Raw genomic sequence first — 17,801 nt, forward strand, 5'->3', positions numbered from 1 at the left:
CTTTGTCCACCAAGAAAAATTTTCAGTCTTGGGAAGAGATGGAAGTTTGTTGGAGCTGTATCAGGTGAATAAGGCGGGTGTCACAACAATTCATACCTTCGTTTCTGTAATTTTGCGATGGCGACAGCACTTGTGTGCGGGCGCGTGCAAGAGTCGTGGCACCCATCTTGCAGCTAATTTTTTTCATTTCTAATTCTTCAGTTGAAACGTGATATACCCTTCAGACGACATCTGGCAAGCATGAGCAATATCACACACTTTCAATTGGCGATCCTCCATGACCATTTTGTGCACTTTTGAAGTGATTTCTGGAGTAGTGACACATCTTTGCCGACCACTGTGTGAGTCGGCATCATCTAAACTCTCCCAACCAAAATTAAATTCATTTGTACACTTGGTAACAGTTGAATATGAAGAGGCAGAGTCCCCCCGTGTATTGTGGAAATCGGTATGAATGTCCTTTGCTTTCATACCTTTCTTTATGAAGTACTTAATCACTGTTCGAATCTCAATTTTTTTCCATAATCCCAAATCATTACATGGGAACAACAGAGCCACATCACTGCCACAGCTCTCTTCCAAGAGCACTGACATGGCACGTGTTTACAGGCAACAGTCCAATGAATATCACGTGAACAACTCGTGCTAACACTGACCTCTTATGGTGATTCCGAAAACTTTTCTAACAACCCTCGTACATGACTTACAGTATTAAAGAAACTTTTGCAATTTATAGGAGCAACTATACAACTCCACGTATTGGAAGATCAAAATTTTATGCCCTACGACCTAAGTGGGTAGTTCCACATCCACCCACAGATGTCTGTCTGTGTATGTACTGTGCAAATTTTGAACTTTGTGTGGTAACTTTGAAGAACTTACTGCAGCACGTGACATATGACACCTTGGTTGGGAGTGTGAAGTCATTAGTAGTTTGCGATGTAAAGCGAGAGACTTGTTTGTTTCAAGAATGTGGTGACTGTCTTGGAAAGGGAGGACTGTCTTTACAGACACTTGGCCTGGAAGACGTAGCAGATAATTCTGCAGAAATTACATATGCGACATGGGAGGAAAATAAACGAATTAAGAAAACTGTTGCCTTTGACAGTTTCACTGATGAACTTGGTAAATGGTCAGTGAAAACAGTAACATGCTAGCATCTGAAGAAATTGCAACAACAACACATTGCAGAAGCGAAAGAGTGTTTACGGGCTGAAGAACTATGTTTAGTGCTTCACTGTGATTTTGCTGCGAACTGGTCTGTAATTCTCCCACATGAAGTACAAGGGTATCATTGGAGTAACGATCAGGTTTCAATTTTTAGTGGAGTGACATATTTTCAAAATAAGACAAGTGTTGCAGTTATAACTGATGACACAGGACATGACGCAGCACATTCTTTGCTAGCAATGTGCAAAATTCTTCAACTGCAAACAGTGGCAAAGAAGATGCAAACAGTGGCAAAGAAGATAATCATCATTTCTGATGCTCCTAGTCATTTTAAAATTGTTACCAGCTGTCTGAATTGAGTAAGTCACTTTTGCCAAGTGACTGGGTATACAGTGCCACTGGTCATGAGAAGGGGCCTTGTGATAGTGTAGGAAGCCTGCTGAAGCACCATGCTACAAAACAATTTTTCCAGACCAAATACACCTGCAATTCAGAATGCTGAGGATTTATGAGAGTTCTGAAATCTTACACATCTACAGCCCTCATTCTTTTGTTCAAAGAGAAAATGGAAGAATTCTGTGAGCAGAAAAAAGAAGAATGGCCCAAACAAACTACTCCTGTGAAAGGAATTCAGAAGACATATTTTTGGACTCAAAGTGATGGGCAAACTCATGTTTGCATGCACTTTAAAGAGCAAGAAAGAAGAAATTTCATTTGTTCGGCCAACACCTCAGAAACAGCACGATAATATTCAGATTCACAACCTGAGAAGGTGGATGTTTGTGGCTTGTATGCATGACTGTGGCTGGTGGCTTGCAGAGATTATAGACACTGATTATGAGTTAAATGAAATTGTACTGAAATTTCCAGCTGAAGGACAGCAACAATGCCATCAATGTTTTGAAGACTAAGTGATCCAGTTCAGTGGTTCAACAGTAAGGCATCACTCTATATCAAATGAAGATATTGAAGCAGTGGAACACATTTTTAGTCCATTGACTGGCTAATTTCAGTACAAAACAGAGTGCACAGAAGTTGTATAAATTGAAACATTTAAGTCTATGGACCATTTAAGTCTATGGACCATTTAAAATGCTTGAAAAATGTGTGTCTTACCCAACTTTCAAAACTGAAATTATGTTAAATAAGGCTAAGTTTTGGTTTTTATGAGCCTGTTATGTGATAATGTGGTAATAAAACAGGTATTATGTATGGCAAAAATTTCAATTGCTTATAAAACCTGTTCAACCTACAAGTGGAATCTCTCCTTTTCTGGGAATTTAGAACTACAAGGGTAATCCCAAAAGTAAGGTCTCCTATTTTTTTATAAGTACATAAACCTGTTTATTTCTACAATAGTTTACATCAGTTTACAGTTTGAACATTTAGCTATTTTTCGACATAATCACCATTTCTGTCAATGCATTTTTGTACGCGCTGTGGCAATTTTTGTATGCTTATATCATACCAGCCCCCCCATGAACCATGGACCTTGCCGTTGGTGGGGAGGCTTGCGTGCCTCAGCGATACAGATAGCCGTACCGTAGGTGCAACCACAACGGAGGGGTATCTGTTGAGAGGTCAGACAAACGTGTGGTTCCTGAAGAGGGGCAGCAGCCTTTTCAGTAGTTGCAAGGGCAACAGTCTGGATGATTGACTGATCTGGCCTTGTAACAATAACCAAAACGGCCTTGCTGTGCTGGTACTGCGAACGGCTGAAAGCAAGGGGAAACTACAGCCGTAATTTTTCCCGAGGGCATGCAGCTTTACTGTATGATTACATGATGATGGCGTCCTCTTGGGTAAAATATTGGATCTCCGGGCGGGGACTACTCAAGAGGATGTCGTTATCAGGAGAAAGAAAACTGGCGTTCTACGGATCGGAGCGTGGAATGTCAGATCCCTTAATCGGGCAGGTAGGTTAGAAAATTTAAAAAGGGAAATGGATAGGTTGAAGTTAGATATAGTGGGAATTAGTGAAGTTCGGTGGCAGGAGGAACAAGACTTCTGGTCAGGTGACTACAGGGTTATAAACACAAAATCAAATAGGGGTAATGCAGGAGTAGGTTTAATAATGAATAGGAAAATAGGAATGCGGGTAAGCTGCTACAAACAGCATAGTGAACGCATTATTGTGGCCAAGATAGATACGACGCCCACACCTACTACAGTAGTACAAGTTTATATGCCAACTAGCTCTGCAGATGACGAAGAAATTGAAGAAATGTATGATGAAATAAAAGAAATTATTCGGATAGTGAAGGGAGACGAAAATTTAATAGTCATGGGTGACTGGAATTCGAGTGTAGGAAAAGGGAGAGAAGGAAACATAGTAGGTGAATATGGATTGGGGGACAGAAATGAAAGAGGAAGCCGCCTGGTCGAATTTTGCACAGAGCACAACATAATCATAACTAACACTTGGTTTAAGAATCATGAAAGAAGGTTGTATACATGGAAGAACCCTGGAGATACTAAAAGGTATCAGATAGATTATATAATGGTAAGACAGAGATTTAGGAACCAGGTTTTAAATTGTAAGACATTTCCAGGGGCAGATGTGGACTCTGACCACAATCTATTGGTTATGACCTGTAGATTAAAACTGAAGAAACTGCAAAAAGGTGGGAATTTAAGGAGATGGGACCTGGATAAACTAAAAGAACCAGAGGTTCTACAGAGATTCAGGGAGAGCATAAGGGAGCAATTGACAGGAATGGGGGAAAGAAATACAGTAGAAGAAGAATGGGTAGCTTTGAGGGATGAAGTAGTGAAGGCAGCAGAGGATCAAGTAGGTAAAAAGACGAGGGCTAGTAGAAATCCTTGGGTAACAGAAGAAATATTGAATTTAATTGATGAAAGGAGAAAATATAAAAATGCAGTAAGTGAAACAGGCAAAAAGGAATACAAATGTCTCAAAAATGAGATCGACAGGAAGTGCAAAATGGCTAAGCAGGGATGGCTAGAGGACAAATGTAAGGATGTAGAGGCCTATCTCACTAGGGGTAAGATAGATACCGCCTACAGGAAAATTAAAGAGACCTTTGGAGATAAGAGAATGACTTGTATGAATATCAAGAGCTCAGATGGAAACCCAGTTCTAAGCAAAGAAGGGAAAGCAGAAAGGTGGAAGGAGTATATAGAGGGTCTATACAAGGGCGATGTACTTGAGGACAATATTATGGAAATGGAAGAGGATGTAGATGAAGATGAAATGGGAGATATGATACTGCGTGAAGAGTTTGACAGAGCACTGAAAGACCTGAGCCGAAACAAGGCCCCCGCAGTAGACAATATTCCATTGGAACTACTGACGGCTGTGGGAGAGCCAGTCCTGACAAAACTCTACCATCTGGTGAGCAAGATGTATGAAACAGGCGAAATACCCTCAGACTTCAAGAAGAATATAATAATTCCAATCCCAAAGAAAGCAGGTGTTGACAGGTGTGAAAATTACCAAACTATCAGCTTAATAAGTCACAGCTGCAAAATACTAACACGAATTCTTTACAGACGAATGGAAAAACTAGTAGAAGCCAACCTCGGGGAAGATCAGTTTGGATTCCGTAGAAACACTGGAACACATGAGGCAATACTGACCTTACGACTTATCTTAGAAGAAAGATTAAGGAAAGGCAAACATACGTTTCTAGCATTTGTAGACTTAGAGAAAGCTTTTGACAATGTTGACTGGAATACTCTCTTTCAAACTCTAAAGGTGGCAGGGGTAAAATACAGGGAGCGAAAGGCTATTTACAATTTGTACAGAAACCAGATGGCAGTTATAAGAGTCGAGGGGCATGAAAGGGAAGCAGTGGTTGGGAAAGGAGTGAGACAGGGTTGTAGCCTCTCCCCGATGTTATTCAATCTGTATATTGAGCAAGCAGTAAAGGAAACAAAAGAAAAATTCGGAGTAGGTATTAAAATTCATGGAGAAGAAATAAAAACTTTGAGGTTCGCCGATGACATTGTAATTCTGTCAGAGACAGCAAAGGACTTGGAAGAGCAGTTGAATGGAATGGACAGTGTCTTGAAAGGAGGATATAAGATGAACATCAACAAAAGCAAAACAAGGATAATGGAATGTAGTCTAATTAAGTCGGGTGATGCTGAGGGAATTAGATTAGGAAATGAGGCACTTAAAGTAGTAAAGGAGTTTTGCTATTTGGGGAGCAAAATAACTGATGATGGTCAAAATAGAGAGGATATAAAATGTAGGCTGGCAATGGCAAGGAAAGCGTTTCTGAAGAAGAGAAATTTGTTAACATCCAGTATTGATTTAAGTGTCAGGAAGTCATTTCTGAAAGTATTCGTATGGAGTGTAGCCATGTATGGAAGTGAAACATGGACGATAAATAGTTTGGACAAGAAGAGAATAGAAGCTTTGGAAATGTGGTGCTACAGAAGAATGCTGAAGATTAGATGGGTAGATCACATAACTAATGAGGAAGTATTGAATAGGATTGGGGAGAAGAGAAGTTTGTGGCACAACTTGACCAGAAGAAGTGATCGGTTGGTAGGACATGTTCTGAGGCATCAAGGGATCACCAATTTAGTATTAGAGGGCAGCGTGGAGGGTAAAAATCGTAGAGGGAGACCAAGAGATGAATACACTAAGCAGATTCAGAAGGATGTAGGTTGCAGTAGGTACTGGGAGATGAAAAAGCTTGCACAGGATAGAGTAGCATGGAGAGCTGCATCAAACCAGTCTCAGGACTGAAGACCACAACAACAACAACAACAACAACAACAACATATCATACCAGCTCGCCACCATGCTGTTCAGAAAGTTATGAACCTCTTCTTTCACCTCATCGTCAGAACTGAATCGCTTTCTGGCCAAATGTTCTTTTAACCTAGGGAACAGGTGATAGCCACTGGGTGCCAAGTCAGGATTATAGAGTGGGTGGGTGATTATGTTCCACTGAAACTGTTGCAGGAAAGCAACGGTTTTCCGAAAATGTGTACACCCTTGCTCAACATTCCTCTTCTCTGGTTCTGAATTGCCCATTTGAGTTTTTTCAGAGTCTCACAGTACCTGTCAGCGTTAACTGTAATCCCAGCGATTCAGCTCCGACGACAAGGTGAAAGAAGAGGTTCACAACTTTCTGAACAGCATGGTGGCGAGCTGGTATGACATGGGCATACAAAAACTGCCACAGCATCTACAAAAATGCATCGACAGAAATGGTGATTATGTTGAAAAATAGCTAAATGTTCAAGCTGTAAACTGATGTAAACCATTGTACAACTAAACAGGTCCATGTACTTATAAAACAATAGGAGACCTTTCTTTTGGGATTATCCTCGTATATGGTAATAATCAATAGAAAAAAAAAATGAAAATGTTATGGATTGGCATTTTTGAAAATAAATATTTTTTACATAAATTATAATAAAAGTTCAGAATGCTGTAGTAAAAGAACTTTGACACGTAAGTCCAAATGGAGAATTTCCTTGTAATCATAAAGCAATTATGTTTCAAATAAAAAAAAGCACCAACGTATCTAGAGCTCTTCCAGGGATACAGCATTTTAAATTTTTTTTTCCAAAATTTGCATCCTCAAAATGGTATGCACTGTGTCATCTTTGGAGGGCTGTATCTCTGAGCAGAAATTTTTTTGGAGGGAAAAAAAAACCACATGTTCCTTACTTAGTTCTTCATTTTAACACATGCTAAATTAAATAACATCTGAGACTTATGAAGGTAAGACTTTTTTCTAGCCTACCTTAATTGATATGGACTATATTGTTTATATCAGCATGACAATGTACGCTGCTATAAAGCTGCATCCGTGAGGCAATGGTTTGTGCACAATAACATTCCTAAGACGGATTAGCTTGCCCTGAGTCCTGAAATAAACCCAATGGAACACTTCTGGGTTGAGTTAGAGAGTCAGCTTTGCTTCACACCCGTCCAGCATCACAATGTACTCCGATTTTGGCTCCTGAGGGAGAAATGGCTGCCATTTCTCCAAATAAATTCAGACCCATCACTGAAAGTGTCCTCAGCTGGCTTCCAGCCAAGGTGAAGCACACTACTTAAACTAACTTAATCTAGCTTATGCTACAAACAACACACACACCCATGCCCGAGGGAGGATTTGAACCTCCAGTGGGACAGGCCGCGCAATTAGGGACATGGTGCCTCTAACCACATGGCATGCAGTGTATGTCCTGGACAAATATCAAGTTACAGTTTCCATATTGATGTCCACTAATAGGCATCTGGATACTTTGGTTCAGACAAATATCAAATTAAACAAGTTTCTTTCTCCCTTGGATCCTTTACTCAAAGAAACTAATATATTCAGAATTACACTTACTAAAAACTAAAAATTGGTTCTATAGCTAAAGAAATAATGCCATTATTTGACAAAATAGAATTATCTGAAAGTAGTGATCTATAACACAAGAGTGAATTTTTCATGCCTTGCAAAATGTAATGTTTTGTTAACCATGTACACAGTTGCAAAACTATACTCACTTTTTCTTTGGAAATTCTCATAACATTTTGAAGCTCTAATTCTTTTCTCTGCTGCTCCTCTATACTCCTCTCAAGCTCCAGCATTTCTCTTCGTTTCTGCTCCTGTCGAAAAAAATTCAGTTTTGGGAAGCTATAAAATGAGAGTATACATAAAGGGCATTATTATAAATGGTTCAGCACATTGTCTCAGACTCAAAAAATTTGTAATTACACAATACTCAAATCCACTATATCCTTACAGTAATTATACAGTTAGGAAGTTACTTCTTTCTTCATTGACAAGTTCACTTTTAACCTCCACCCTCATTTATATACTGGAGAAAATTAGCAACTATCACATTGAACTCTAAATTGAAATCTAAAAAGTGATACACTTTTGGACCTTAAGCCAGGTGTTAAGTTCAAAGGCATTTTGAGAGCCTTGGTGTGTAAAGTGTGTTTTGAAGTGCTAGTTACAGTATCTGGAAGTTAGAAGTGAAGACATTCCAGACAGTAAAATAAGTACTCAAATAGTTGGTATGTATTAGTGTTCACTTTGATCTTGTAGTGGGCACATCAATTCACAATATGTTAAATATGTATTTGAGGTACACTGAAATCATCATGATGTGTTTTACACCTGTTTGAGCCATAAAGTCTACTACATGATGACGCTATGTCAAAAATAGTCATAGTACAACCAAGTATTATTTAATCTCAGCTTTTGGTTACATAAAAGACGCCTTTCATCCAAAATGGTAAAGCTGTAGTGTAAAAATTAAAGACAATTTTAAAGACTACAGTATAGAATTATGGACAAAACTATCAGTTTGTACCAGGCTGCTACAAAAATTTACAGCACAATCCTAATATATGAAGTCAATACCCTGCATATTTGAAACTCTTCCCAAGAGAAGATACATACTTGATTTAACTAAAGCATTTGATTGTGTCGATCACAAAATATTGCTCCAGAAGTTGGACCATTATGGAATACGGGGAGTAGCTCTCAATTGGCTCACTTCTTACTTTAATAACAGACAGCAAAAGATCATTTTCCACAGTACTGAGAATAACTATGATATAGGGTTTGAGTGGGGTATGGTTTCTTATTTATACAAACAATATGCCCTCTAGTATTACAGATGATTCTAAAATATTCCTGTTTGTTGATGACACTAGTTTGGTTGTATAGGATGTTGTGTGCAGCACTGGAACTGTTTCAAAGAGTGCAGTTCAAGACATAAGTACATGGCTTGTAGAAAATAAACTAATGTTAAATCACAGTAAGACTCAGTATTTACAGTTTCTCACACACAATTCAACAAAACATGATCTTTTAATTTCACAGAATGGGCATATGATTAGTGAAACTGAACAGTTCAAATTTCTAGGTGTTCAGATAGATAGTAAACTGTTGCAGAAAGCCAATGTTCAAGATTTTGTTCAAAGACTTAATGCTTCCATTTTTTTATGTTATAACGGTATCTGAAGTGATTTAGTTGGACACAAAAAGTAATCTAATTTGCTTATTTTCAATTGCTTATGACATATGGTATTATATTTTGGGGTAACTCATCCCATTCTCAAAGGCTACTTCTGGCTCAGAAATGGGCAGTTCAGGCAATAAGTGGTGTAACTTTGCAAACCTCTTTTTGTCCCCTGTTCATTAGTCCGGGTGCTCCATTATTGACCTCTCAATATATTTATTCTTTACTGTCTTTTTTGTTAAAAATATCAGCTTACTCATAAGAATTAGCAGCTTTCACTCAGTTAAATCTAGACAGAAATCCAATCTGTTTTTGGATCGTACTTTCTTGACTTGTGCAGGAAGTGTTCAGTATACTGCTGCATCCATTTTCAATAAGCTACAACAAGAATTCAAAAATCTTAGTAGTTATTCATGCACTGTCAAATCTAAACTGGGGTCACTCCTCCTATTCTGTCGAAGAGTTCTTTCAAAAATTAAGCTGATTCCCGAGTTATATTGTTGATTGTGTTTACATAAACTTATTGCTTGTCTCTTTATCAATTCGTAAACATTTTCTTCTCCTTCTTGTTTCAAATGGGCCTACTTTGGACCATGCTTGTTCAACTGTTGGGCTTTGATCTTTGCCCAGAACTGTCGCATCCTTTGCCAATGTAACTCCTTCCTTTCTTCTGTCCAGGGGGTATCATTCCTTCGGGGCTTTTCTGGAAATCTTCAGACTTCCTTCAGGGTACATCTCACAGACTGTCTGTTCTGGAGATCAGTTATTCCCAGTTCTTTAACATCCTTTTCTGTTTCTGTCAGACAAGATGTGCGAACCTTCTTGTTTTGACAGAAAGTGAGCAGACGGTTGGTCAACCTGTTTGGAAGCAATCTTGCAACATGGCTATAGAAAGCTACCCTTCTTTTTCTTGCATAGAAAGACAGCCTCTCGATATGTTCGTAGAGCTCCAAATAATGTCATCATCTGGATTCACCATCTCCTCCTACCAGGCCTAGGATCTTCCTGGGGATTCTCCTATCTCTGACTTCCAATTTCTTCATCAGACACCTCTGGTTCATGGAAAAACATTCCATGGCATACAGGTTTTTACATAAACTTATGGCTTGTCTCTTTTTGGATTCATAAACTTTTATTTTATCTGTTAATACTTTTCTGTTGTAATTTCATGTCCAGATATGTTCCATGACCTTGAAGGTTTGCTCCTCAGTTTGATCCAATGGAATTAGACTTGTAAAGTAAAAAACAAAATAAACTTTAAACAGTGAGAACATTTGCCAACAAATAACATTGCTATGCCATGATGGAGGCATTTGAAACAAACTGGTAGTGCACAGCTGAAAAACAAACAGAAGCACTCATAAGATTTTTGCAGTTAGATGGCATAAAACCTTGTTATTCATAGATGGATAGTGGAAGTAAATGAAGTAGTTGTATTACTAAAGAAAGAGTATGTGTTTTTAAAAAAATTGTAAATTTCAGTCACTGATGAGTAAGTTCTGGTTATAGAAACATGACCATTTCTGATGAAAATGTGGGATTTGTTGACAATGCAATTTGTGATAATGGGAGTACTTTTTAGACATTTTTGGAACTGAACTGACTGTCAGTGTTCAATTCACTCATATCACTGTTATGGAATTTGTCACTGGGTTTTTAGAAAGCTCAGGAAAATGGAAAAGATGGTATTTATCCATAATTGGGCACCTGATTTGGGATCAGACAATGCTGAAGACATAGCTTTCTGGCATACACTGTGACAGGCGATGAACCACTGTTGCATCAGTGTGAGGCAATAAGAAAAAGGCAATCTTCAGAAAGATGGCACAGGCCTTTACTGGTGAATCAGTAGTTCAAGCCTTATTCATTATCATCTAGTTTCCATCCCCTGGCTGGTTCTGCTTGAAACATAAGCTTCTCCGCCATTTCCTGTCGTCTCACAACATTTCTCTCTCCACTGTGTCAAAGTCTTATTTTCTTCTCCACAAATTCCCTCAGTTCAACAATCCATCTGTCTCAGTCTTTCTCTAGATCTCTCGTCTCCTATTGTCATTCCATGAGCCTGCCTTGATATCCTGCCAACTTCTGTTCTTTTAACATTCCATACCATCTTAATATGGACTTTTCAATGGTCCCTTGCTTGAACTTCTCTATCATTATTTCTCAAAGTGTTTCTAACACATTCTAGTCAGTCCTATGCTGCTTCTTCAAAATTTCATCTTGCAAGCCTGTATCTTGCTCACCTGCCTTTTCTTAACTAACCATGTTTCCAGTGCATACAGATTAGAGCATAATTCGCTCATTATGATAATCAAGCAGTGTAGTTTCAGCTCTCTGGGACTGCAGATGTGTGTGCAAGTTGCACTGGCGTGTGTGTGTGTGTGTGTGTGTGTGTGTGTGTGTGTGTGTGTGTGTGTGTGTGTGTGTGTGTGTGTGTGTGTGTACACTACTGACAAAGGTCTTAATGGCCAAAAGCTATGATTGTGTGAATCTTTTTATTGTGCCTATCGCGGCTCAGCATCTCCGCTATATGGTGAGTAGCAACTTTCCTTCTCTTGTATTGTTACATTATGATAGTCATTTACACTTTCTCCAGACCAGGCTTCTTACACTCTGCAGGAATCCATGTGCTTGCCTTCTCCTTTCATTAATCTCCTTAGCATTCCCCCCACTGTCTTCCATTATGCTCCTCAGGTACTAAAAATTTCCAATTTTTTTCTTTTTTTGTACTAGCTATCTAATAATTTTACCTGTTGATACTCTCATCTTATTCCTCACTGCCACATGACTTCACACATCTTGGCATTAAATTTCAATCCATACTTCCCACTTCCTCTCATACATCTAGTCCTTTTTGTACATTCACATTTCCCCACGCTATAGAAGCATCTGCACAAAAAACTGCTTTCATGTTTTCATCTTGTATTGGTGCTGCCACTCCGGCCTTATCTCATCGGTAAGGACGATGAAAAGTAGGTGGAATAATGCATTCCCTAGCTTGAACCCATTTTCCTGTTCCAACTAGTCATGTCTTCTCTTCTCCCACGTTTACACAACTGTACAATGTTGACATCTTTCCTTCATTCTTATCATAGTCACCTTCCAATTTCACTTTCTTAAAGGGCTTCCCAAATCCTATTCCCTTTCAGACTATAATAGGCTTCTTCACTGTCCAGGGACATCACTACAAAATGCTTAACGTATCTGTTGCATGTCTCTTGGAGCTGCCTTACACTAAAAATTAGACCCATTGTTAACTTTTCTGGTCTAAACTCAAATTGCTCCTCACTCAATTCTCATCCTACTATTGTCTGTACTCTCCTTTCTAGGACCTTCTCAAATACCCTGGCGGCATGACACACAAAAGTAATTCCAATATAATTTTCCATAATTTCCTGGAACGCTTATTAAAAATTGGCACTATGATTCCCTTTTTCTAGTCTTCAGGCATCCTTTCATTCCATACTGTTCTCATGACCCTATAGAGCCACTGCAATTGAACAACGCCAGCTGCTCTCACCATCTCCTCATTCACTCCATCAAATCCAGGTCACCTACTTGTGTCAAGGTCTTATTGTGATAACAAATGAAACAACACACAGAATACCCCATTGTTAGCCATCAATATAACGGGTCATGTTCCGCAAATGAACAAATGTCTTTTGGATCTGGCGGCACACATTAGAAGAGCTAGATCAGAGTTTCAAGAAAAAAATCCTGTGGTAATGCTGGGAGCAAATATGCAGAACAACACTGTGACTGCAAGGTAACGGGACTGATTTGCAGATAATTGTTATTTCTTAAAACTCTTATGAAATAAATTTTTTAAAATTTTCTTATGATCCAAGATTGGAATAAATGCTACTAAACACAGTTTGGTCTGCTAACCAATATTAGTGACAATCAGAAAGCAATAAATACCTCAGTGTAGGTCTTCAGGCTTTCCCATCTTGCAAAATCGGGTTTCCTGCTGGTAATCCATGTCTTATTTGCATGACACTTCGCTTGCATAACTCACAATCTTTATCAGGTGCTCCCTGAGCCTGAATTCAGTGGATCCAGTATTTACACCTACATGAGGCTAGGCACTCCAACGTCAGTCTACGGCGTTCTAGGACTTCCCTCTGAGATATACGCCTGTCAATAGCAGTAACCATAGCTGCCCCAACTGTTATGCTCATACTTTTTGGTTGTTGTCAGTTAATAATTCTGTCATCTGACATTTCGTTTCATGTCCAAGTTGTAGATGTGGAATGGAATATTGCTGCTATTGACTGGTGCATTCCTTGGATGGAACGCCTGGTATGCCGTGGACTGACGGTGGAATTCCTAGCCTAATATAGGCATAAATACTGGACCCGTTCCGCACTGAGTTCAGCATCAGGGAGCACCTGATAAAGACTGCTAGTTATGCGATCAAAATATCGTGCAAATTTGACGAGGATTATTGGCAGAAAACTATTTTCCAAGATGACAATACCAGTCAGTGTTATTTCATTTCTGTCAATTTGGCTGATTCCATGAGCTATTTCTGAGAGAGTCTTCATAAAGTGCATATATACTACTAACTACAGAAATAAATTTATGCAAACAGCCCTTGACGTGAGGCGTGGTTATTATCAGTTTTTAGTTCTGGTTTTATTCAGTCTTCTATCGTTACATGATAGTATACTTGCAGTATTTGTAAAATGTGAGTCTCATGGGTGATTTTTCAGGCTTCTTTCTCATACTTAAATCAAGCTACAGTCCACATACAGCAATCTGCCAAAAAATCAACAGGAAATATGCTGGAATACTGGTTTATATCATTTAAGACAGTAAGGAGACTAGAAACGATTTAACTTCATCAACTGACGCCATGCCATTCTGATGGGTGGTTTTCGATCTGGTAATTAGAAGTAGTTGATGTGAAAAAATGAAAAATAATGATGAGAGCGAGAGAGAGAGAGAGAGAGAGAGAGAGAGAGAGAGAGAGAATGTAAGGGTGAGGGGAGGAAAACACAAAGTAGATGTAAATAATAATAAATGTGTTATCAATGTGGCATCCAATGAGCATAGCCAAAGTTATGCTCTGTTTCCTGTGCTATTAATGTATGTGAAATCCCTGTTAATGATGAAAATACAAACAGATTAAGAAACTGATTCATTTGTCAATATTACCTACAAGAAATTACAGACACTGCATCACATAACAGTGTTACAAATGAATAATGAGGAACATATTATCAATACTACCCATGTATGTGTATTTGTTTCACTTATTGTGATATTTTTACAGTGTGCAAATCCTTATAAAAATGTCAACCAATTACACACACACACACACACACACACACACACACACACACACACAGAGAGCCAAGATTGCACATTTCAAGCACTGGCATGTAATAGACTCCTTATTTTTGCTCTGAGAACATCACTTCTAATCTACAGTAATTGTTTACTAATAATAGCAAGAGGCATTATTGCACATATGTTTTTTAATGCATGGACTGGACAGCCTCCTCCTCATCAGTTTCTGAATATCAAATGAAACTACATGGTTTCAGAGACCTTTCCAAATCTCAAACATCTATGATGTATATTTGCAGACTGAAGCGATGTATGAAAAGTTGTACCAAGGCCCGGATTCAAACCTGGGTCTCCTGCTCACTATGCAGATGCGCGAATCACTGAATAAACACCTATTACACAGCATTTCAATTGGTCATTAAGTATACTGATACACAAACAAAGATAAATAATATTTAGGTGCCACCATTTAGAATTTCCTTTTAATTTACAGGATGATTATTATTGTTAAAGTTAAACTTTCAAAGCGCTGTAGAAATAACACTACTGGTCAGAATGATGTCAAATTGCAACACAATGTTATCAGAGAAGGGGAAAAATTTATGGCAGGAGAAAAAAAAACTTGTGAAAATTTATCAGTAGATGGTGCTGTATGTGTCAGAATATGTAAATTAAAACACCTGTCATGTGCACGACCAATTGAAGTTGGTATAACATGTCGGGTACATGGCTTTTCCTCCTTTCACGTCTCTGATGTTTGCCATGACTGTCTCAATGCAGGATCATGCTCTGCTTGTAAAGCTGTATTACAAGGATGATGACTATGCACATGTCGCTCTACAGAAGTTCCAGACACTGAAGGGTTTGAAAAAAGGTGTTGGACCGATGACTGCTGTGGCTCTGGAGAAAATGATTTGGAAATTCAAAAAGACTGGTTCTCTTGGTGTGCAACCTGGTAGAGGGAGGAAATGAATTGATTCGACATCAGTCGAAGTAGTGACCACAGCAATGCAGGAAAGGGGGGGGGGGGGGGCGAGTGGTGGTGTGTAGTGCATGAAGAATTGCCTAAACATTGGACATACTGGTGAGCACAATGTGTAAAATCCTACGAAACATCCTTCTTTGCTATCCATTCTAAATTACCCAGGTGCACGAGTTGCTTCCTGTTGACCTGCCAGCAAGAGAGAACTTTTCTTTAAAATTTCTTGCTCGCATGGAAGAGGACAATGATTGGCCATGGGAGATTTTGTGGACAGAAAGACCACTTCCATCTGACAGGATATGTCAATATATAGAATCGTCGAATAAGGGCAACGGAAAATCCAAATGCAAATCAACCAGTGCCATTTCATCCTGAAAAGGTCACTGTGGGGTGTGGGTTTATGGCATCATTTATCATAGCGCCATATTTTTTCGAAGAGACAGGTGCTTCCAGTCCTGTTACTTGTACTGTCATTGGTTAAATGCTATGAGTGTCTTTTATGCAACCACGTCATTCCAGCTCTCCAACAGCGTGGATGGGATCATTTTTATGCAAGATGGCACACCTCCGCACATTGAAAATCCAGTTAAGCAGCTGCTGGAGTGCCATTTCGAAAATGCTAGAATTATAAGCTGCCATTTCCCTACAGCCTGGGCATCTTGATCACCTGATCTTAATCTGTTTGACTTCTGGCTGTGGGGCTATCTGAAAGATGTTGTTTTCAGTGTTCTGATAGCAAACTTATCTGCACTGAAGGCACGTGTTGTGCAACACATTCTGAATGTGACCCCAGAAACACTTCAATCCATTGTGGAACATGCTGTTTTTCGATTTCAACTTGTTGCAGAAAATTGTGGACACCATACTGAACATGTTTTGCACCAGTTACATGGAAATTAATAATCCAATTTCATTTTGATTGATGCTTTTTGTGCAGTTTTTGGCCGCAGAGCAATTAAAAACTGACGTGCTTTATGCTTTTTATACAGTTTTTGGCCTCAGGACAGTTAAAAGCCAGTTTTTCCCATCCCATGTAATATGACCTTGCTGTGGTGGATGGGCTTACGTGACTAACAGTATCATACCTGTACACTCATGCACACTGCATAGTACAGTTTGCTTAATGTCAAACATACACCTCAGGAGTTGATACAGAAGAGATAGGGGATCCAGTATTAGAATCAGAATTTAAAAGAGCTTTGGAAAAATTCAAATTAAATAAGTCAGAAGGGATAGTTAACATTACATCAGAATTTCTAAAATCATTGGGGGGAGTGGCAACGAAACAACTATTCACATTGGTGCATGGAATAAATGCGTCTGGCGGTATCATTAATTTGTCATTTGTTGTCGACCACTATTAAATTATGATGCTTCCAGCACCATCTATTGCTACATTTTCTAACTATTTATTTTTCTTCTGCCATACATTTTCCCCTTTCTCCGATAATATTCCATTGCAATTTGATGTCATTCTGACCAGTGGTGTTATCTCTACAGCAGTTTGAAAGTTTAACTTTAATTATAATCACCCTGTACTTCTACAGAGGGAAGACACGAAACTAGGAAATAAGCATTGAAGAGAGGCAGACAGAGAGAGAGAGAGAGAGAGAGAGAGAGAGAGAGAGAGAAAGTTGCTTCAGATGCTACATGAGGTGATTCGTAAGGTATAGGAAACTACTCACACTTAAAAGTTGCTTGAAACTTTGAGTAGCGCTCTGCCCTTCTTCAATTGTTCCTCTTTGGACAATTTTTTTGAGTTTTCAATGTTGACTGTGCAGTTCTCAATCCACAAGGCAAGAGTGACAAACACAGATGCATACCTTGCCAGCATTCATCGAAGCTGCCATTAAATTTCATACAGACTGTCAATTTTCATTTATATTTATGCTACAAGAAGTTCAGAGCTCAAATATCAGTCAGCCAAAGCAGTTTGATGAAACTCTCAAAATTCCTTGAGAGATTGAGAAAATCGATTTTGAAGCTTTCCAAGTGTATTTAATCCACTAAAATTACAACAGTTATTCAATAGATCACATGGTTCTGTGGTAGAATGGCTGCCTGCTATGAGGGCGACATGGGTTCAATTTCTGGTTGACGCAAATTTATAAATGACAGTGCCTGTTCTACGAACATTTTCATGACTTGCAAGAGGCATAAAGGTAGGTGTGTGTGTGTGTGTGTGTGTGTGTGTGTGTGTGTGTGTGTGTGTGTGTGTGGGGGGGGGGGGGGGGGAGTAGTAGTAGTATTTATATTAGTAGTATGAAGGTCATTGCAAAGGTCATGGCAACTATTTTTTGTCTCAAAAATGGTAACAAATTAAACTGAAAAATACAGAAATCTGCAAATGGAAGGTTAGTTCATAAGTAAACATTACCTGAAGGGAGATGGATGAACA

General features: G+C 38.9%; 1 protein-coding gene across 1 annotated transcript in view; it reads right to left on the reverse strand.

The window, feature by feature from the left end:
* LOC124796392 (E3 ubiquitin-protein ligase LRSAM1-like) overlaps nucleotides 1-17,801 on the reverse strand; it is a 178,339-nt gene that overhangs the window by 91,098 nt on the left and 69,440 nt on the right. The window contains exon 7 of the mRNA XM_047260561.1: nucleotides 7,658-7,759. Within this exon, the coding sequence (XP_047116517.1) occupies nucleotides 7,658-7,759 (102 nt within the window). The remainder of the gene's footprint in view (nucleotides 1-7,657; nucleotides 7,760-17,801) is intronic.

The sequence above is a fragment of the Schistocerca piceifrons genome, chromosome 4 (genome assembly GCF_021461385.2).
Source record: "Schistocerca piceifrons isolate TAMUIC-IGC-003096 chromosome 4, iqSchPice1.1, whole genome shotgun sequence".
NCBI lineage: Eukaryota > Metazoa > Arthropoda > Insecta > Orthoptera > Acrididae > Schistocerca > Schistocerca piceifrons.